Source organism: Armigeres subalbatus, chromosome 2 (genome assembly GCF_024139115.2).
Source record: "Armigeres subalbatus isolate Guangzhou_Male chromosome 2, GZ_Asu_2, whole genome shotgun sequence".
NCBI lineage: Eukaryota > Metazoa > Arthropoda > Insecta > Diptera > Culicidae > Armigeres > Armigeres subalbatus.
In genome coordinates, this window is record NC_085140.1 from 122316512 (window position 1) to 122338716 (window position 22205).

Genomic DNA, 22205 nt, shown 5'->3' on the forward strand with positions numbered 1-22205 from the left:
AAAGAACATAATTTCATAATAAGTTTTTGTAATTAGGTAATTATGCAAATGTATGAGATGCCTAGTGAGTTTCTGATTGACGACTTTTTCAACTTACCCCAAACACTCCAAATCGCTTCGTCTCGCATGCGCACCCATATGAGCATCCCGGGAAGTGAACTCCAGCGTACCATCATGGGCACGTCGCTGGTCCATGAAGAACGGTCGGTGCTGCCCCGTGCTGTCCATGAACTTCGACGCCAAACCGAAATCAATTAGATGAATTCGTTCTTCGGTTTTACCGGTGGGAGTCTGTTTGTGCTTCTTTTTGTCATCCTCTTGCTTGCCGTTCACTTTGAACGTTGACCCATTTTGACTGATCTGCACGTCAATTTGCTTAAAATTTTCACCCACATTTTTACTCGTAATGCGATAAAAGAATGATTTGCTGCTATCTCCATCCTTCTTTTCGCTTGCGTTTGTTGTTTCTGTTCTTCGTATCCTCATCGTCACTGTCATCCCGGTACACGATGTTCTTCAGCGGACGCAGATAGTGCGACTTCACCATATTCTGGTAGGTCTCCGACTCGGCAACTCCATTTCTGGCAGGACCGCACCGGATTCGATCCACTGAACTCGACTGCCTTCTTCACCATAACCGTCGGCGTCGAGGTAAGCAAACCATTATATCCTTCACCATCGGGTGCAGTCTTTTTGGGAGCTGGCAATTGGTCAACTTTAGGAGTAGAACTTTGGATCACGAGTCTTGCGCTCTTGACGTTGTCCAACTCCGAAATGGGAACCTTCCCTATCATCAAATTTTCCGCTTTGATGTCCGAATGCACGTAGCCCTTGTCGTGTAAATGCTCCAGGACGTCCAATATCTGACAAGCAATGATTGGAATACTTTTCGGATCGACCCGTCTGTTTCGGATCAATGAGTGCAGATCCCTTTGGTAGCGTTCAAGGATCAGAAATCGGTATCGCTCATCCTTGAAGTAGTGCGACCCGGATGCGATGTATTCCGGCATTCCCGGGGGAATGGGACTCGTATCTGTGAAAGAGAAAACCATATGATTTAATTATTTTCAACAGCTGTTTGGTTCACTTAATAAAAACAACAAACAAAAGACTGCGAAATATGCAATCCTGGAGTGATTATAATTAAAATATATAACAAACCTGTTCTTTTAGCCGTGTTGAGCAGTGCATGTATCTCCACAAACAGAGGCCCATTGGAGTGGGGTTCGATCTTGACCACGTACTTGGCATTGTCACTTGTGACTGGCTTGGTAATGTTGTCCGATGCGAGAAAGATCTCCCCAAAACTTCCCTTGCCTGTAAAATAAAACAATTTCAGTGTAAAGTAATCTGACTATCGTTAATTCATGCCTCCACCAACCTATTGGCTTCCCGATGCGCCAGTCCTTTAGCGACAGATCCGTCAGTACGGTTCCGTCGACAAACTCCCGCGTCAGTTGAAAGCTCACATTCAAAGCCGGACTACAGCTGGTGGGGGTTTCGAAGGACACCTTCTGGCGTTTCTGGGGTGTTTCGTAGAGGTGATTTTCAATCTCCACGGCATGTCGCTTGCCCATATTCTTTCCAGGCCTAGTAACTAATTAATTGTGGCAGTTTTATGCGATGGCCTAGAAGAGGTGTTTGAACTTTTCCCTTCGTTTCGGTGCAGCTTTTTGATTTACTGTTGTTTTGCAGTCACTTGGCACTTTTCGCAGCAGCAACGAGGTGGAACGCGTTTAAGCCAGTGGACGACGTCAGTGTGTTCGTTTTGGTTTCAATTGGTGCAGTTGGAGATGGCTGCAAAGGTAAAGGAAAAATATGCGAAAGATGAGGAAATCTCGGGTACTTTTTCAAAACGGCGTATGTCGCAAATTGTAAACAAACCCGTTTTCAACAGCATATGGCATCAAATTCATCTAAAAATGTGTATATCTTCAAAGCTACATGAAAATGTGTTTTTAAAAATGTAAATCAATTTTTTGCAAAACGGTGTAACATCATTGTTGAAAATATTGCACATACACCGCTTAGCAGAAAATGTACTTTAAAAAGTTTTTTCGAACAACTAAACAGTTTAAAACATGCGTCTGCTTGTACTTTTTCATCACTGATTTCAAAATTAAGCATGTTGCTTAAATATTCTGATTTTCGTTAAGAAAAACATTTTACGTTGTTTTTCTGCAGCAAATGTTGTTACGTCGTGTTGTAAGTGTTGCAATTTTTTTGTCGCATGTGCGTGAAACGTTTCAACTTGACGCAACATTTCGACGTATCAACAATGCAGCGTACGGAGCAGCGTAACATTTCGACGAAAGTAGCATGACCTCGGTCATACTGACGTATCAAAACGACGTATGTGATTTATCTTTTGCAGAACGTTGTAACATATATTTTTATCAAAATAACTGAAATGTTCACACGCAGTGCAGATTTCAGGGTCAGTGACGTTGAACCTTTTCATAATGTATCGTTGAGGTGTATTCAATTGCAATAAAAATGATTAGTTTCTAAATAGGAATAAAAATGAAATCTGAAAACTTTCAAGCTCATTTTCTCAGCTTGATCAAAATGTTACATACGCCGATTTGAAAAAGTTCCCGAGAAATATGCTTCGGCCAGTGTACAAACATTCATGTGCTTTTGAAGTGTGTGTTTTCCTTTTTATGCTCTGCTTACATCAACACTGTTTGCAGCAGAAACGAGAAATCGAAGTGCAGCAAACATCATTTTGGGAATAGAAAACTCTTTTTGTTAGACTGCAATTACAATGAATTATGCTTTTCGGAATTATGGAAACCAGAGAACACAGAGCAAACTTATCAAGCTGAAGAATTTACATTATTCTAGTTTGCGGTTACACTGGTCTAACTTCAATTTAGACTACACTCGGAGTGTATTCAGGTTTTTTGACACGGTTTCATTTTAATCGATTAATACCTTCAAATTTAATGATTGAACCATTGTTGACCCCACAAAAAAATCAACAAAAAATAAAAACAAAAGACTTGAAAATTTAGGTTAGCCAAGAAACTAATTAATAACAAGCTCGTAAAAAACTGGATATAGAGCCAATTCAAATAACGAGCTTTTAAATTATCACTAGATAAAAAGTATCATGAAGACAAACTGCATACATCTGATTTTCACAGGCAATGATGTAACATTTTGTTTCATTTAAGATATTCTAAATCTCAAAAGTATATATGACAGGACTATGTAATATGCAATAATATGATCATTAGATCTGTTCAAATTTCAAAAAGTTTCTTAAAGTCGACCAGTCAACTGTTATTCACAATTCTTATGCTAAGATAGACTGGTGAAAATTTCAGCTCAATTGGTTGAAATTTGGTGTGCTTCAAATCGATTTAGTGTTTTCGGCATGATTTTGCCCCTAAAAAAATCGTAACTCTGAGTGGGATGAACGAAATTAATTGCAACAACAACCAAATGAAAGCCATACCTATCCTCAAAACTTTGTAGAACATTGTTTTGTAATCGGAACAGATCTTCTATGTGTTTCAACAGATTTCGTCCTTCGAGATACCCAAAAATCAACATTTTTCGTTGATAAAAGGCCTATGAAATCTACATACAGATATTTTTTTAGATTGAATTTGTCGGGAAGTTGCAGCTACACAATGCTTGCAGCTACATTTTAGTATAGCCCGATATTAAATCTTGAGCAAGTATCAAATAAAAATTGTAGAAAATTTAGAAAAGGATTCACATTTTAATTTGTCTAATTGATTACCTTATTACAAAGACTTGCACGCTGGCAAGCATTTTCATCGAACAAGTTACCATTGCTTTTCAATGATCGTCATCAAATATTTTTGGTTGGGACCTGAGATGTTGAAACAAAGTAATCATTGGTGACTTGGTAGAATGTCATTCAACCGTCACATCATCCTGCAACGGCAAGCGTATCTGGTGTAGTTGGTAGGGTGTTCGACTGATAATCACAGTGTCATGAATCGAATCGCACAGAAATTGAACGAAAGTTTTGTTTGACAATTTTTTCAATCATTGATCATACTTCGAATTAGCAACAAATGACATTTTTGCCTTTCTCGTACAAAAAAATTGTACGGAAAGGCCAAAAACGAATTTTTGATAGGAGGCCCGGAGACACACTGTTATATACCAATCGACTCAGTTCGGGGAACTGAGGTGATGTCTGTTGTGTGTGTATGTGTGCAAATTTTGAAGACACACTTTGGGAAATTAGCATCAAGCTCGCCTTTTTGTATTTGCCGGGTCCGAAACGAGCACCATTTTTGCAGTGTTGATGTACATTATTGTCCTGCCCATAGTACCCTTCCAGTTGTATCTATATTCTGGATATATTATAGATTTGTTCGAGCTCGTGGTTCATCATTCACCGCCACACACGGTTCTATACTATTCCCCAGAAAACCGTTCTACAGAATTCCATTCCCCAGAATGAACCATTCCTCCAGAAAACCAATCCCCAGAATGTGAAAAAAATTAAATAGATGAACATGATTTCATTTTCTTAATTTCTTACAAACATCATCGCAAGACCATATAAAAACTAATTTGTCCTGATAAATTAGATGTGCAAGGGCCGTTATAGTAATTGTTAGAAACTGTAGTTTCAAATACAATGTGCCCTTTGGTATAAATGACCATAAGGTGACCGCCAGAGTAAACGCGACTTACGCAAAGGAATAACAGTTATTATCAATGAACTGTCAAATAGAACTGCCGCGTCACGTCGCATCGCATGGTCACGTCTAAAGAGGCTGCATTCATAACAAAAAGACGCAGTGTCAAAATTGGAACGGCGCGCTTCCTGTCAAATCAGTTGTTCCAATCGAGCACAAGGATCTTAAAGGTAGGAGTATTGCACCACTTGTATAATGCAGGCACTTTAGTCACGTATATTCTGGCCTAGCATAGCATAGCATATGGTCACGTCTATTCTGGCTTCACCCCAAAACAGAAAAAAATCCTATTTCGAAGCACGCCTTGATTGAGGAAACAAATAGGGACCCGTTGAATCGTTGCGTTCTGCTGGTCCACCGCATAACCGTTTCTTTTACACGAACAATCCACCCCTCTTCTACACAACCTTTAACATCGAAAGCTGCAACAATCCGATACACTTCAAGAGCACCTTCGACAACACAAACAGAAAACCGATGAGAAAACAAACCATTTATTCCGAAAACAAATCATGTTAACTCGAAACCGATAAGAACAGCAAATCATTCAATCTGGTACCTTCGACATTACTAGTGAAAACCGATGAGAATTCGATTCATTTGCTTCGGAGCTACTCCAGACTTCTTTCGACATCTCAATTCGATTAAGTCAAACCGATGAGAAAACAAATCACTTATCACGTCACAAGCCAAAACTGATGGGCAAATCATTCAATCCGGCGCTCTAGCACAGCAGCTTTGACATCACATATCGAAACCAATGAGAGAACAAATCATTTATGCTGGCGCTTGACTTTTTAAGTCAAAACAATTCAGAAACAACACATCTTTCAATCCACCCCTTGCCTAGAGCACCTTCGACATCACTTCCAGAGCGTCTTCGACATCACAAGTTGAAACCGATGACCAAATCATTTAATCCGACGCTCTTCCAGAGCGTCTTCGACATTACTAGTCGAAACCGATGAGAAAACAAATCATTTTTTTGGCGCTCTATCCTCACGCTCGACATTACAACCGAACACAACAAACCGAAGGAAAAAAATGTCCCAATCACACCCAAAGGATACAATAACAAAACAATAATAGCCAACCAGGAACAACCTATTGACACAAGTTTGCTTAGTTATTGATCCTCCGGCAAAACGAAATATGAATCCTGAATAGATTTCTGTCTGTCTGTAGATTTTCTGTCGCTTGAATCTCCTGTCCAGTTCGCATCAACATAGACATGCAACTGAGAATTGTCCAGACCTAGCACTAGCTAGTTGTCCAATGTATTTTTGAGATAACGTAGAATTCTCTTCGCTTCCACCCAGTCCGCTTGAGAAGGCTTAATTGTTTCAGAATAGACCCCAGGATAGACACCGCATATGACCGCAATATCCGGACGATTGTTGCTACATACAACAATCCTCCTCCGATCAGACTAGCATACTGTGTTGTTCGGTTGTCATCATTCTCCTCTTTTGTTTGGATGGGGCCGGGACTCAGGAGAATTTTGGACGGTTTAGCATCTTGCATTCCAAAACGTTCCAAAAGCTTCTTGATGTATGCTTTCTGCTTCAAAGATACTCCATGGCTGGTTCTCTTTATCTCGATGCCCAAGAAATGGTTTATATCACCTAAAGGCGTTATTTCGAAATGATTGCTAACATTTTGAATGATATCTTCATATTCTTCTTCTGTCTCACATGCTACCACAAGATCATCTACGTATACGACCAAGTAAGTATACTTCTTGCCATTCTATTGGATGTACAAACTAGCTTGGTCCATTTTCTACAATGATTGATTTTGGCTTATAACGGGTGGAAACAAAAAATTAGAATGACTTCAATACGTTTGTATCAGACTAATCATGCTTTCACAGAAATAAATATGACGTTATGTGAATGAATCCCCGTTAAGTCGACACACCCCTTCACTCTAACTTTGCTTACAACTTGCCGTCGAAACAGGAAGTATTGCAGCGCGCATTGTACATTTTATCAAGCAAACCAAGATCATGAGAAAAGAACGCGGTCGAACATTTTGAGCGTAATAATCAAAGTTACGAAGCAACTCATAGGCAGGATCTGGAGCAGCATTCCGAAAATTGGTTTGGCTCGTTAGGCTGAGCCGTCCAGCGGTCATGTCATACCGACAAGACTAAGATGCGCCACACGGCGAACTATGGACCATATGCTAATATTCATAAGTCTAAGTTTGAAGACTAAGGACAACTCTTTGTATAACATAATATATTATATCAGATTGAACTGTACTTCTTTGTAGTTTTTTCCCGAGCCATTCTTTTCATTCCAGTTTTTTAATTGATGTCAGGAATCTTTTCAAAAGTATAAAAAAAATCGGGGATATGGTGCATTCTGGGGTATGGTTTTCTTAGGAATGTTTGCGTTGGGAACTGGAATTTTTGGAGGATTTGCCGTACAGTAACGATCTGGTGCGTTGTCAAGCGAGAGTCAACTTCCCACGAACTCATTCACTATTGGTGACAGACGACGGAATATGATCCGGGATATCACTTTGTAGGCGGCATTAAGGGTGGTGATCGCTCGAAAGTTATCACAGCTAGTCGCCTTTCTTGTAGATGGGGCATATGATCCTTTTTTTTCCACTCCTCCTGTAGCTGTTCAGTTTTCCAGATTCTGACTCTGTGCAGGCAAGTAGCCAGCTTTTCCGGGCCCATCTTGATGAGCACATCCATCCATCGTCTGCTGAACTGACACAGTCATCTCCTCCGCTGTATTGACTTCCACAGCGCCATTTAAGTGTTCCTCATAGCACTGCTTCCAGCTTTCGATCACCACACGTTCATCCGTCAAGATGCTCCCATCCTTATCCCTGCACATCTCGGCTCGCGGAACGAAGCCTTTGCGGGATGCGTTGAGCTTCTGATAGAACTTGCGTGTTTCTTGAGAACGGCACAGCTGTTCCATATCCTCGCACTCCGCTTCTTCCAGGCGGCATTTCTTCTCCTGAAAAAGGCGGGTCTGCTGTCTCCGCTTCCGTCTACAACGTTCCACGTTCTACCGGGTCCCTTGCCGTTGCCTTGTCCCTCGTCCGCGCTGCGTCCTTCTACTCAAGAATCTGTCTGCACTCTTCGTCGAACCAATACCAGTACCACTTACCAGACGTTATTCTCTGCTGCGTCGATAATGGCTGCTTTGACTGTATTCAGGCAGTACTCAAGAGCACACTCTCTTCCGGCAAAACTGCCTTGAGAAGCTGCGCGTATTTAGTGACGACATCAGGTTGCTTCAGTCACTCTAGGTCGTGTTGATGACGGATAGTTTTGGGCGCAGTTCAACAATCACCAGATAGTGGTCAGGGTCGATGTTAGCGCCACGATATGTCCTGACGTCGATAACGTCGGAAAAAGTGCCGTCCATCAATCAGAACGTGATCAATTTGTGATTCTGTCTGCAGTGGTGATCTCCAGGTGTACCGATACGGGAGGCTGTGTTGAAAGTAGATGCTGCGAATGGCCATATTCTTGGAGGCAGCGAAATCAATTAGTCGTAGGCCGTTTTCGTTCGTCAGCTGTTGAGCGCTGAACTTCCCAATAGTCGGTCTAAACTCCTCCTCTTGGCCAATCTGAGCGTTCAAATCTCCTATGATGTTTTTGACGTCGTGGCTCGGTCAGCTGTCGTACTCACGTTCCAGCTGCGCGTAGAATGCGTCCTTATCATCAATAGTGCTTCCGTAGTGTGAGCTATGGACGTTGATTATGGTGAAGTTAAAGAACCGGCCTTTGATCCTCAACCTGCACATTCTTTCATTGATCAACCACCACCCGATCACGCGCCTTTCCTTATCGCTCATCACTATGAAAGCTCTTCCCAGCTCGTGTGTGTTGCCGCAGCTCTGGTAGATGGTATGATTACATCTAAACAAGGGTTTGCAGAAATCGCTCTCAATAGATAACGAACAACGATAAAAGAGAAGCAAAAACTGTTCCGAATCATAACAAGCCATGATAACAAATTTATCAAACTTGTATACAAGTGCGAAAAAACAGAATCGGATAGGCAGCCCCCACAGAAAAATGGTGATTCTCGCTTTGTTTTTGCTCGTTTCGTGTTGGTTACTGCACAGCTGTGTAGAACAAGTTGAAATGCATCATCAGAGCCAGTGCACCCCACATTTGGAGCTGCCTAAAAGAAATTTATCATGGGGTATAACATCCCGAATCAGGTTCTCTATCAGGACAGCTTGCGAAAAAAGTTTCTCGTGGTATGCTACATATCGTATATGTATACAGAGATAAGTGAGAGACTTGCTCTTTCTTTTTAGGATTCAATCCCTGCTCTAAACGTTCGAGCCATTGATCCCTTCCAACAAACCTCCTGCAGCGCTACGTGCCGAATCCACGGTCCTTATACCTGACACGGGGAATACCCGAGATTACTATTGTCGCTCCCGTTCGCTTGATCAGCATCTAGTTTGCACGAGCCTAGCAGTCAAGGTACCGGGGTACGATAAGTGTCAAACCGATGTACATAGGTGGTGATACCAAACATGCTGGACAACAAACGGCCAAGTTATAGCCTATTCAGATTACGTCATTAATAATATCATAAATATCATGAAGAACAACCCGGGCAGAAGCTATGAACAGAATAACAAAACATGATATGGACTTGATTGATATAAGAGATAAAAAAAAACAGGCCACAATATCAAAATTTTGCACCGAAAATCATTTAAATATCAAGATATGCTATGGATAAGAACAAACTAATGGCACTTGATATCGATCACTTATTACAAATAACATATCTTGATATCCTCATGATATTTTAGTGCAAAATATTGATATTGTCGCCTGATCTTTTATCTCTTATATCAATCATGTCCATATCTCATTTTGCTATCTTATCAACATTTGATATTATTGAGCTATTTTCCTCTACTCGGGAACCTTATACCAATTCCCATTTTTTTTCTCCATTTCAACACGATATTTATTACGATAAATGGCGTAATCTGAATAGGCTAATAAGCTTTTTGAAGCATATATTTTGGCAGAAATAATTTCAATTGTTACAGCGCCATTACTTATGTCTTCACTGTAAATATCTTCGAAAAATGCTTCGGATATTCTTTTGAAATTCCTTGGGATTGTTAAGGAACTCATTCAGAAGTTTGTTGAGGAAAACTTAAGAAAACATCTGAATGAGTTGTTCCGGATATTCCTACGAAAAATGTTTTAGAGATTCTTTCCAGATATTTCTTTGGAAATGCCTCCAGTAACTTCCTACTTTTGAAAACATCATATAAAAAAGATTTAGAAAAATCGGAAACTCCTTCGGACATTCCTAGAGAATTTCTTGTAGCAAATCTTCCACAAATTTCTTTGGAATGTCCATAAAAATTGCCTCGAAAATTGCTTCGGGAATTTTAGCAATTCGTTCGATAAAACCTTTAGAAATTCATTTGAAAAATCCATTCGGTATTCATTCGAAAATTCCTTTAGCAAAAATCCTTCACAAATCCCTTTACACTTTCTTTTCCAAAATCCTTTCAGGTTCCCTTCCGGGAATTTCTTAAAGAAACCATACGGAAATTTATTTCGAAATTCATCCGGGTAGTTATCTTGCAAATTCCTCCAGAAATAATTTGGATAATTGCGCTAATCATTCTTATGGACACTCTCTTAGTGATTTCTTTGAAAAATCCTCCGAAAATTACTTGGAAAATTGATCCAGAAATACCTTCGAAAGTTCCTCGACGAATTGCTTTGAAAATCCTTAGTTATTTTGTATTTTAATACATCCCTGAAGAATTTCCGAGGGAATACTCAACAGTGTTGCTAAAAACTCAAAATCTCAAAACTCATGGATGATTCAAATCAAGCGTGAGTAGAAACGCACCCAACTCAGCACCTAAAAACTCATGGATGAGTTGAATCATCCATTTGGATCATCGTAGGTTTTCTTTTGTTCTCCTCCGTTAAAAACAATGAATTGACGTTTGTCGCATAACATATTTGACACTCTTTTATGTATAACCAATAAATTGCCCCAAATTGATTTCAAATGCGTTTTTAAACCAAAATGATTTTTTGGCAAATGAGTGAAATGATGCGTTTTAGCATGAAAAATTCAAGCGTGATGCATTCCTTTAAAATCGCAGACGATTTCGATCGCACGGGAGCGCTCGTTGATTGAGATTTATGAGTGATTTTACCAACACTGATACTCAAAAGAATTTACAAAGTAATCCCGAATTGATTTCCCGAATAAATTCCAAAATTTCTCCAAAAAAAACCTTTGGAAATTCTCCAGGAATTCCTTTGAAGTTAGCAAAAAGTTTTTTTTGTAAGACGAAACAACGATCCCTAAATGCTCAATACATTTTCAATTGGTTTGAATGGTATGTTTATTCCAATATTGTTATGCATCATTTTCATTTTTTAGGATAATTTCACTCATGATAACCTGGTATTGAAATTTCCCTGATTATGTCAAGAATTCCCTGATAATTTTACAGGTAGTAGACACCCTGTTTGATTGAACTTCTCGTACAAAAGGCTTAAGTATATGATAAGACACTCGCAATATATCTATTGTGCCGTTTATATGATCTTGATCTCCATAGCTGCTTATCAATGATTTATCAGTCCCTGAAATTATCACTCGACCGACAAAACCTGGGACATACTAAAATAAACGAAAACGATTCCATTGTAGTGCAATTCAAATAATGCTGTTACTTATCGCATCATCGTACATATATAGCGGTAACGAGCAAAAATTCAAAACAACAAAGAACCTAACGGTTTATGCTATCTCTTACAAAGATTGTTTGTTCCCCAGACTGAAAACAAAACGCAAAAAAACGTTCAAGGTCATCCTTCGAACAACATTGTTTACACTAACTGCTGTGCGGTGTAAAATTTCATCAACAGCGTCAGCTGATTCGTTTATCATTTGACGAAATCCAGAATCCACGTAGCACCGTTACTATTATTTCAGGTTTGCTCCACTTTGTTGGAAAACGACAAAAGCTGCCAACGCTGAAAATAATTATGATCGTCAACGTCGTCGTCGTGACCCATCCGTAATGGCGATGGCGGCGACGGCAACAGCGACACATACCTAGCATGAAGCCGACACATACCTAAAATGGTAGCCGAGCACCGAACTCAAACAGGGCCACGGCGAGACGGCGACGATAGCAACAGCAAACAGTACCAGGAGAAAAAGTAATAATAAAAGAAGCACCACCAAACGAGAAGTAAAGTGGCTCTATCTCCCCCATTTTCTGCTGCATTCAAACATTGCGTATTCGACACCGGATCGACCCGCGACCATTCGTTAGTCGTTGGACTATCTCTGCCTCTGCCGTTTTCGGTTGGCTGATTCTGACGACCAAACTACCCAGCAAGCAACATGATCGGTGTGTCTGGTTCTGGGGCTGTGTTTGTTGATGTTCGCAGGGCTGATTTAGTACCACTGCAAGTGATTTTTTTGGCCAGATGCAGAATAAGGAATCTGGCTGGCAAATAGATAATAGTTTTATCTATTAACAATTAGCAATTTGCAGGCATATAGAAAAACTTTCAAATGATAACTGTGGAAGTTGCAAAGCAGGCCAACTTCCAGTTAGACCATAGAGCTATTGAAGAAGAAGATAATCAGACAATTCTTCTCTAACATAATGATTAGGACTTTAAAGCCAATCGTAAACAAATCTTTGATTCGACAATAATTTCGACAGAATTATTATGAAAACATGATGGCTCGTTCCGCTACATGATCGTCGTGGTAGTTTTCCTAAACGTCTCAGGTAAACCGTGATTAACGTTTTCCTATAAGATAAAGGTAAACAAACGTTTGTTTACCTTTATCTTATAGATAAGCCGTAATCACGGTTTACGCGAGAATGGGCAACTTCTGTTACCAAATTATTGCACGCTACCAGCCCTGCGTTTGTGTACTCACTGATTGCTGTTCGAAAAGCATCAAGAAGACTGCATCGCTGGCCGCCAAGACGTTGGATTGAAAATACGGAAAATACTACTCCAGCTACCGTTTCGCTCATTCACAAACACACCGTTGTTTACAAAATGGAAACCGTTCGCACCAACACTACCCAATCCTCTCTTTCTGACAGCTACGAAAACCGTTTCGCTGTTCCCTTTCACACGGCATTCTTCTAGTTCTTCTGTCAGTTTTCTGCACTGACCACACGCACACACACGCACCTGCAACCAAATCTCTACACGAAAAACGATTCCATGATTCCACGCATACCACCGCAGCGCGCTCACGCAAATCGATTAAAATCCCTCCCGACCCGACGACTGGGCTATCGCACGTAGATTCGATTTTCCTCCGGGAGAACTTTTCCCGAAAACAAGAATCCAAGGAAAAATCAATGAACCTATCGGAAGCTGGAAAATTTTCCCAACCCAATGCACCCAACGCCACGGAACCGTACCTTGATCAGAGCTCGAATTTCGCTCCGCTAATATTCTACCCTCGACAGAGCTCAAGTTCGATGCAAGCAGCAGCAGCCATTCATGCCGAGGTCCTCCGTTTTTGAACGAACGACGACTCGACCAGACACGACCCAAAAATGAAAACTTTTTCACGTCACTTTTTCCACTGAAGATACGTCTCGTTTGAACCGGAAAACATCAACAATCGAATCCGTACGTTCCGCACTTCACTTTAAACCTAATTTTAATCAACTTTTCGCCGTTTTTCCACCTGAAAATTGCACTACATTTCACTACTTTCGAGAACCGTGATGGACGAAGGTGTTTCGCTTTTCTCGATTATGGATGATGGGATTTTTCTGTTCCCTTTCGGTTTCTTCTTGGCTGCTGTTCTAGTACTACGCGCACTGCTCGGTCGATGGAAAAGAACCACACCACGAAGGAAATTTCACCACATATGTTTGTCTCTCTTTGTCTTATGCTATTTTGCATCTGATTTGGTTATTCGCTTTCGCACCTGTGTCTCATATGGAGTGGTGAAATAACGTTTCCAAGGGGAAATTTTAAATTTTCAAACAATGTGACACCCAGTGGTTGTGACCTGAGGGTTCGTTTGTAAAATACGTTTTCAAATATTATTGTATTTATTTTTCACGAATGATATTTATACCTATAGGGTAACTGTCCTATTTTGGACCCCTAGAGGAAGTACATCCCAATATATGCTTATATCTATTGAAATACAGATTCGATATGGGCGAAAATGACACCATTTCAAAGATGAAAGTCTTATTTATGAAATAGAAATTCGAAATGAGCTTCAGTTATTGATAAATCTGTAAAATTTGCCATTTTCTGAAATGAAAATATTCTTCGTTTTGGACAGTGCAATATATTTTGGACCCCCAAATGTACACATTTTGGACACCCCCAATTTAGTCTCTTCAAAGTCGAATTTATAATTTACCCTGGTCAATTGAGTCGAAGCCAAGTCTTATCTTTCGATTGGCATGCATCAATGAGAAGATTCCTGGGTTTTAAATTTACAATTTCGACAACAAATTATTGTGTACGTTCTGAGATTTTCAGTGATGTATAATTTTAAGCGTAACGCATTGTAACGCTCGCCTTCTTGAACAAACTAATTTCCTTGAAATTTCATTCAAATATCGCTTTTTTGCACGCAAAACCAGTGAAATAGATGCTGAACAATGTTAATTGGGTCCTAAAGCCCTACCTCGTTTATGGTTGCAAACGATAGTGCATCGGTCAAGAATACTTGAACCGTTGTTATAAAAATTCTAGTAAAATTCTAAATCAGTAAAAATAATATTTTTGTGTTTAAGACATTTTAAGGCAAATTTTGGGCTGTGCAACATTTCAGAACGAATGAACCATCAGCCCAAAACGTCAGCCCCATATATTAACTGTCAAAGGTTGAGTCAAGTTCCCTGCGGTGTTTTGCTAGTGCGTTTGAATCCGTACGTCAAACAAGACCGAAAATGTCGAGGAAGCATTTTTCATCTATTTTTCAATTTCAAATTAAACAATGTTCTTTTCGATTTTTGAGTCGAAAGAAAAACTGACAAGTTCAGGATGATTCCCTTCATCGTTCCCTGAAAGAAAATCGAATATCGATTCTTCATTTTAGGACCCAATTTCCTGAAGCCAATGAGGGAATTAGCAGCGGTATTGTTTTTAGTTCAGAAATCAGAAAAATGTAGCCAGGAGGGTCCAAAATGTGTAGGGATCCAAATCTAGATCAACATTTGAAAAGGGCGTAACAGCCAAAATTTATTCCTTCTATATGAGGAAGTAGAATCAAAAGGAATAAATTTTGGCTGTTACGCCCTTTTCAAATGTTGGTCTAGAAATCAAGTTGGTTACCCTACCCTGAAGAATCTCCCGGAAGTTTTTTGTAATAAATCATCCGGAAAATAATTGGGTCCTAAAGCCCTACCTCGTTTATAGTTCAAGACAAAATTTTCAAAACGACTTATCTGCTTTTGTAAACAAAGATTCAAACGACGATTTGACGAATCTGATAGCTCTCCCACACAATCCGAACCCACCAATAGGTAGGTGAAGGTTTCCGCTACCTGTTGATGGTGTTAGTTTGCGTGGGAGAGCTATCAGATTCGTCAAATCGTCGTTTGAATCTTTGTTTACAAAAGCAGATAAGTCGTTTTGAAAATTTTGTCTTGAGTTGCAAACGATAGTGCCACCGACGAACCGACGTGTCACCTAATGGAATATAATTCAAATTTGCTGCCCACGATGCTATGATGAAAAATCATTGAACACTACCGCTACCCCCATAATGGCTCGCGAAGTTTTCGTAGCTCAGCCACCAACCTACGTGTATTAACATTGCAGCGGAGTTGTTTCTTAGCTCATTTGACAGGAGCGATCGCCCGCAAAAGCGAATGACCGTTCAAAAATGTGAAACAATCAGAGAGCGCCAGTGACACGTCGGTTCGTCGGTGATAGTGCATCGGTCAAGAATACTTGAACCGATGTTATAAAAAATCTGGTAAAAGTCTAAATCAGTAAAAATAATATTTTGACGTAGGACTTACGTCTCTCTTTACTATACCAGGTGTCATTCCAAAATATTCAAATCGACCGCGTTACGCTGTGTTGAAAGATTTTAAACGTTAATATAGTTCGTCTCAATGGACGAATTTCTGCGGTAAGCCCCTTAATCGACAGATTTCAAGTATGCCTTTCATGTTCATGCTTGATAAGACCTGAAAAACTTGTTTCAGATAGGCATGAAACTGTTTTCAATGAAAAACATTGAGATCAAGGGAACCTATAAATATGGATACCGCATAATTCTTGCATCATTCCATTCCTACGTTCTCATTGGTGCAGACACCAGCGAATGAGCAGCTGCTGGGTCTGCCGAGAAACCATAAAATAGCGCAACGCGATTTTTTCCTTTTATTCTGACCGGGACAAGCGAAGCAACCGCATCATCGATTGAACAGCACTCACACCTCTTAGCAGGGAATGAAGTCTGCACCGACCGCTTTTTCGGCTCGACACCATCGAAGCCACCATCATCAGCCGAAACTGAGGCCGAAACCTAGCCAGTACAGCAGCAGTCCACCCTACAGACCCGACAAAGCAGCAATGCTGAGCAGATACCGGCAGCAGCAGCAGAGTCGAGCCGAGACCGGCCGGCATCGGTGATGAGCCGAGACAGGCTGAAGAAAAGCCACATGATGCAGCATGTATGTCCTAAAAACGGTTCTTCAGAGAGCCAATAATAAAGATCAATTCAATACCCTTCGGGATAGAAATTGTACTTGGGTGCCAAATCCAATATTCTAGAGATAAAATGTTATGCGTGATTTTCACAAATAGCGTCAAAACTAACAGTGGATAATTTTTCTGATTTAACCGCGTAGTGGACGAAGGACTACGCTTGACCATGCCTTTAAAGATTCATAAGATGTCCAAATCTCTCACATAATCTTATTTGGATAAAAAACACCGATAACAGCTCAAACATTAATAAACTATCAATCGATTTTTCATCAAATGTTGGATTTTTTGGCATTGATCAAGAAATATCTACACTCAAAATAATCCAAACGTCATTACTACGTGAAAACATAGGTGGCTTTTTTCCATCACCTTTTCCACGTAACTGCTACGTGAAACGAGAGTAAACAAAAAATGAACTCATGAACACTCACTTTACCAGAGGGTCACGTAACAGCTACGTGATTTTTTGGTGACATACACGATATGATGCGGTAGCTTTTAAATTATGCTTCAGTGAATTGTATGTTATTTTTCGATGACTATTATTAGTCCAAATAGTTTATCAAAATAAATTTAAAAAAATATAAACTTCTTGAGCTTTTAAGATATTTTAACTATATTTATTGAAAATGGTTTACATTGTGAATTGTCCATTTATTGAAAATGGTTTACATTGTCATAACTCGATTCATAATGTCGTTGCCAGAAGAGATTGTAAAATAACGTTTGATGTGGAAGTGCATACAAGAATTTATTGTAAATGCTTTGCATGTATTTCTGTGCAGCGATCTTAGTTGATTCCACTATTCAATTAATTTCCTGTAAATATATAAGCAAGCATTTATGTATACGATTTGATTGAAGTACAATTTAGAAAATAATCTCTCACTAGCGTAGTTTTTTTTTGCTTTGCCAGATACGGTTACCATTCACTCGAAACACAAAAATAACTACCATTTTTGATTATTACTAATTTATTTCTTATTCAGAGTTGGTTTTTCGCAAACAAATAATAATGTTAGATAATATACTGTGTTTAACTTTAACTTTAAAACAAATCTGTTCGCCTCAGTACATTTTTAGAATGAATGCAAACATTAGCTGTCAAAATGAACTTCAGTCGTGTATGTGATTTTCACGTAACAGTGATAAAGATGTCACAGTAATAGGCTGACCATACGTACCGTATTTAACGGGACAGTCCCGTTTTTTCAACCTTTTCGTGCTGTCCCGTCGTAATCTGAAAAATCCTCAATTTGTCCCGTTTTTTCTTTGATTCTACATTGGTCATACACAGAAAGTGTTTTTTTGCGTCTTTATTAAAGAGATTTGCAGCCCTCGGCTGGCTCATCTCTCAACGAAGAAAGTGGTCGAAGCCCATAAAAAAGTTTTAGATGTTATGTTATTAGTGTTGCTTTTAAAATAATGCTATCTATGTCGTTTTGTATTTTTCATTGATCGACTTTTCTTAAGGCTTTAACAGTTAATGACAACAGGTCCGGGAGATACAGTCAATGATTTTTTCTGCTTATTCCAGAGGCATTAAAATTTGGCCAATTTCATCAGTGGATTGAACGGAATTATTGACTTGGTAGGCAAGTATTTCCTGAAAATCAGGTCACGCCTCAACGTTAATAAAATGAAGCGCAAGGACAGACATTCTAATTTTCAGATTAAGTTTATTTTCGATTATTCTTTTGGAATCTTCCGTAGTAGGTAATTATTTTTTTTCAAATCTGCTTTACCTTTTCGAAACATTAAGAATTATTCGAAATCTTTCTCAATAATTCTGAATATTTTGCAATCATCCACTATAAAAAAAACTGAACAAAATCAAGTTTAAAGCAGTTTCAAACCGACGGAAAATTTGGATGAATTAAAGGCTAGATTTTAGGCCCCACTTACTAGTTGGAAGGCTATTTCACACATCAGGGCTTGTCTGGAAATATTGCTCCCATGTGTGTGGACGAGATTTATTGGATTCCGTTATGAAAAATTAGAGATTCGGCCCGATTTAAAATACAATCTGGTGGAAATCTCCGAAAATCCGAGCTGTAAACCAGACTATAAATTGGCCAGGATTTTTTAACTTTTCGCGACGAAATTGCATGAGTTCCGCTTTTTTGAGAGCACATGGGAACAAAACCAGTGGACAATGTTCCCGAGGTGTGAGGCTACTTTTGGCGTCATTCAAATTAATTTCGATCAAAAAGGACTGTGAATTGATGATATTTGACCTTTATTCTCATGCCCCAACCAATGGAAATAATAAAAATAACATTTAATTAATGTTTTTCCTTGTTGAGATTCTTGTTATTATTATACTTATATTCATGAAAAATGGATTTGCTCGGGAAATCAATAATCCCACTGTATTGCTCTTTTCGCATTTGTCCTTCGACATTTTTTCTTAAAAATATTTTTTCTTAGCCCAAGCCGGCCTTAGGCAGGGTACTTCGACTATTTTTTGTTATTTTCAATTGTTCAGAATTGAAAAAGTTTTTGATGTTGGTCAATAATAAAATCCTTAATTCATGCCTAAAAGTAGATTAACATAAAATTTCAAAATTCCCTACTTTTTTAATTATTGAAAGATGCAAATTTTTTGGTTCTTTCGTGTTTTCATCCGCGTCCCTCTGAAGAGTGAAATATTTGTAGTTTAGTATTTTTCCACAACTAACTCAATACATACAATAGAAGGTTAGTGTGGTCATTTATTCACTCTAAAATATTTTTAATTTCTTACACGAAGAGTGAAAATTAAGCTCATAAATTTTGAAATTTCCACAGCTCTTGAATTTTATCACAAGGTTTTTTGTCATGTCCCGTTTTGCAAGCGCGTTTGTCCCGTTTTTTAACCGAATTGATCTGGTCTGCCTACACAGTAAAAACGACAAGATGTTCGTGTAACGTTTATATTATGTCCGATAATGTCTACCTTCGTCAGATAAAACTGTAAAGAAGTTCATTTTCTGCGATCTACGTGATTTTCCACGTAGCATGGACGTGTGGATTATTTTGAGTGTAGATAAACATTGTTTGATACTGACCGCACACAAAGCGAACGTGACTGAATGATCGTCCCATGTTACCAATTCTGAATCTTATCACCCGAAATCCCATGTCCGGGTGTTTCCTTCCATCTACTACCAACAATGTTGTCTCAGAAAAGAACACGTACTTCTCACCTGAACTGCAATTCTAACTCGCTTGCTTATTGGCTTATTGGCCTATATCAAGCGAAAAGTCCCGTTAGGAAATAGACGCCAGCAGCGAGCAACAAACGTAAAAAAGAAGAAGCCCTTCTCGAACGCGTTGATGATGATGACGCTTTGGCTGACAAAGAAGCGGGATACAAGACACTGGCTGATTGGCCGACCAATTGGGAAGCAGAGAAGGTTCAAAAGGTATAAAAGAAAAGTGCATTCGCTCGCAGAGCATTCAGTCTTTTTTATACCACCACTAGAAATTCGAGGTTATTTGAAAAGATCGTTTTCTTACTTTTTGGACTTTTGGACTTTGGAAGCAAACAGCCTTTTTCAAGGCTCTAAGAGTTAAAAATAATGTTCTCCTTCAGTCGCTATCGCATGGATTAGGAGGCCCTACATCCCCTGCTGGGCCAACTTGTGGCTTATTTCAGGCAGTCCTTCAGTGGGAAGGTTGCCACTGTCGAGACTAATATTCCGTGACCGGACAGATACTTCCTGAATTGTTTTTAATGATTCTTGTTCGAGGTAGATTTGATTTCTGTGTCGGTTTGATGGGAAAGATTTTGCCAAGGAATGGTATGCAACACCGATTATTTATCCAAAATAGTTGATGTGAGAAATTTGGACATATTATGTATCTTAAAGGCATGGTCAAGTCAAGTCCTACGTCCACTTAGCGGTTATGTCACAGACATTACCCACTGTTCGTTTTTATGTTTAATACATGTTGAGGCAAATATTGGCCAGTGCAACATTTCAGAACGAATCAACCATCAGCCCAAAACGTCAGGCGCATATGTTAACTATAGATAGTAGAATCTATAGATGAGCGAAAGCATGGCTGAGTCGATTTTTTTGCCCGTGCACACGCGCATATGACGTCACAGCCCTTAACGTTTTCATTGAAATCGTGACGTCATGCTCGTTTGGAGACACGTTTGACAGTTCGTTTGGAGACAGAGGATTTCCCGAATAGAATTATATTATTCAACTATTTTTCTAGTTATCGTTTTTTGGTCATAGAGAATTGTAATTTAATTATTAACGGAATCATAAAAAATATCGTACGATTATTACACCATGAACAATTTTTATGATTGCATTTATAATAATTTCATTTTGGACGATACACTGAATGGGTTGTTAAGTATCGTTACCATTCAAAAAGGTAAATTTTTCCATATATTTTTGACAAGCAATTTTACCAGATATCATTAGTTTATCATAATTTTGTTGTCATGAGATGATACGGATTATAATTGTATTCAACAAAGAAGATCAATAGAAAGATTTTGTCAATACAAATAAAGATTCCATGATTAATCCAAATTAAAAGGTGTTCAATAAACATTTAATTGTACGATAGCAGTATCACAATATGTATAATTCTATTTTACAAACTACGATACATGATATGATAGTTAAAGGACACTATGATTCCTGCTACGATTGCTATAGTTTTTATTTTCAGTTCATGATACAATAAATGAACACAAAACAAGTTTTAAATATATTTTATTCACCATCTTTTATAGTTATTCAATAGTTTTTCTGATCTATTCAAAAAGAACAACGAATTTTCTTTGAAACTCTGTTATCATCAATATCACTGGGTGATGTCTAAATTTCAGAAAAATCACTTTCAAACGATTTTTGTATGATGAGACGCTTTGCCCATATCAGTTACTCTTCGCATGTTTCGACGGGGCTGCATGTTCCTATAAAATAAGTCAAATTCAACAATGAATGACTGCAATAATAATTTAGAGGCTGCTGCATTAAATCAATTAATGGATTAAAATGCCCCTAAAACTTTTTTCTCAATATTTATCTGGGGCTTTGCTCTTTATTTTAATTTGGAATAATCTGGGATTTTGCTTTTAATTTTAATAATAGTTTGAGGCACTAAAAAGATGTTTTTTTTAAACTGACATTAAATGAATAAACTCGATTAAGCAATAAAAGGTCGATTGAAAGGGCATTATGGTTGGTTCTGCCGCCATGCGAAAAAAAAACTTGATAGTTTGTGCTAGGGGGATTATTGTATCCATAATGGTATGGCCAGTTGCAACACTGTTCAATTATTGGATCGATAGTAGGTCTTTTACATACATTAAAAAGAAAGTACATTATAGATTATTCTCACCTTTGAAAGCTTTTTTTGTTATTCGCAGTTGAATCTCCGAATTCATTGGTGTATACCTTGGTCCTTTAAGAAAATAAATATAAATACCTTCAATAAATATATAACCTTTTTTTCCTATAATTAAGTTTCCACTTACATGCATTTTGATCCTAATATTGTTTTGTTTTCGGCGAATGAACTTTTCACTTTTAGAATTCACATCGCCGCCGACTTTTAGAAAAAAGTTTCAATGGCGGTTGGTCCAAACCTGGGGAGTCCAAACACTGTTGTCGAAAGAATTGTCACTACTACACTGTAAAAGAAAACACTTAATTTTTATGTTGGGAAATAGCTATCGAAATCATTTACGATAAGATACGTTTACAATAAAATTTTAGCAGGTAATTCTTACTACAGCATGTATGATCCGTTAAAAATTTTATACGATTGGG

General features: G+C 38.6%; 1 protein-coding gene and 1 long non-coding RNA gene across 2 annotated transcripts in view; both read right to left on the reverse strand.

The window, feature by feature from the left end:
• LOC134210768 (uncharacterized) overlaps positions 1-13476 on the reverse strand; it is a 38154-nt gene extending 24678 nt beyond the window's left edge. Inside the window, 6 exon segments of the mRNA XM_062687024.1 lie at positions 98-447; positions 449-581; positions 583-1033; positions 1162-1317; positions 1382-1797; positions 13143-13476. Of these exon segments, the coding sequence (XP_062543008.1) occupies positions 98-447; positions 449-581; positions 583-1033; positions 1162-1317; positions 1382-1577 (1286 nt within the window). The 5' untranslated portion in view covers positions 1578-1797; positions 13143-13476.
• Positions 13477-21241: 7765 nt separating this feature from the next.
• LOC134215913 (uncharacterized) lies at positions 21242-22021 on the reverse strand. Its single transcript, XR_009980361.1, has 3 exons — positions 21911-22021; positions 21775-21837; positions 21242-21346 (listed from the first exon to the last, which is right to left on the reverse strand). It is a non-coding gene; the product is annotated as an uncharacterized LOC134215913 (long non-coding RNA).
• Between the last annotated feature and the right edge of the window lie 184 nt (positions 22022-22205).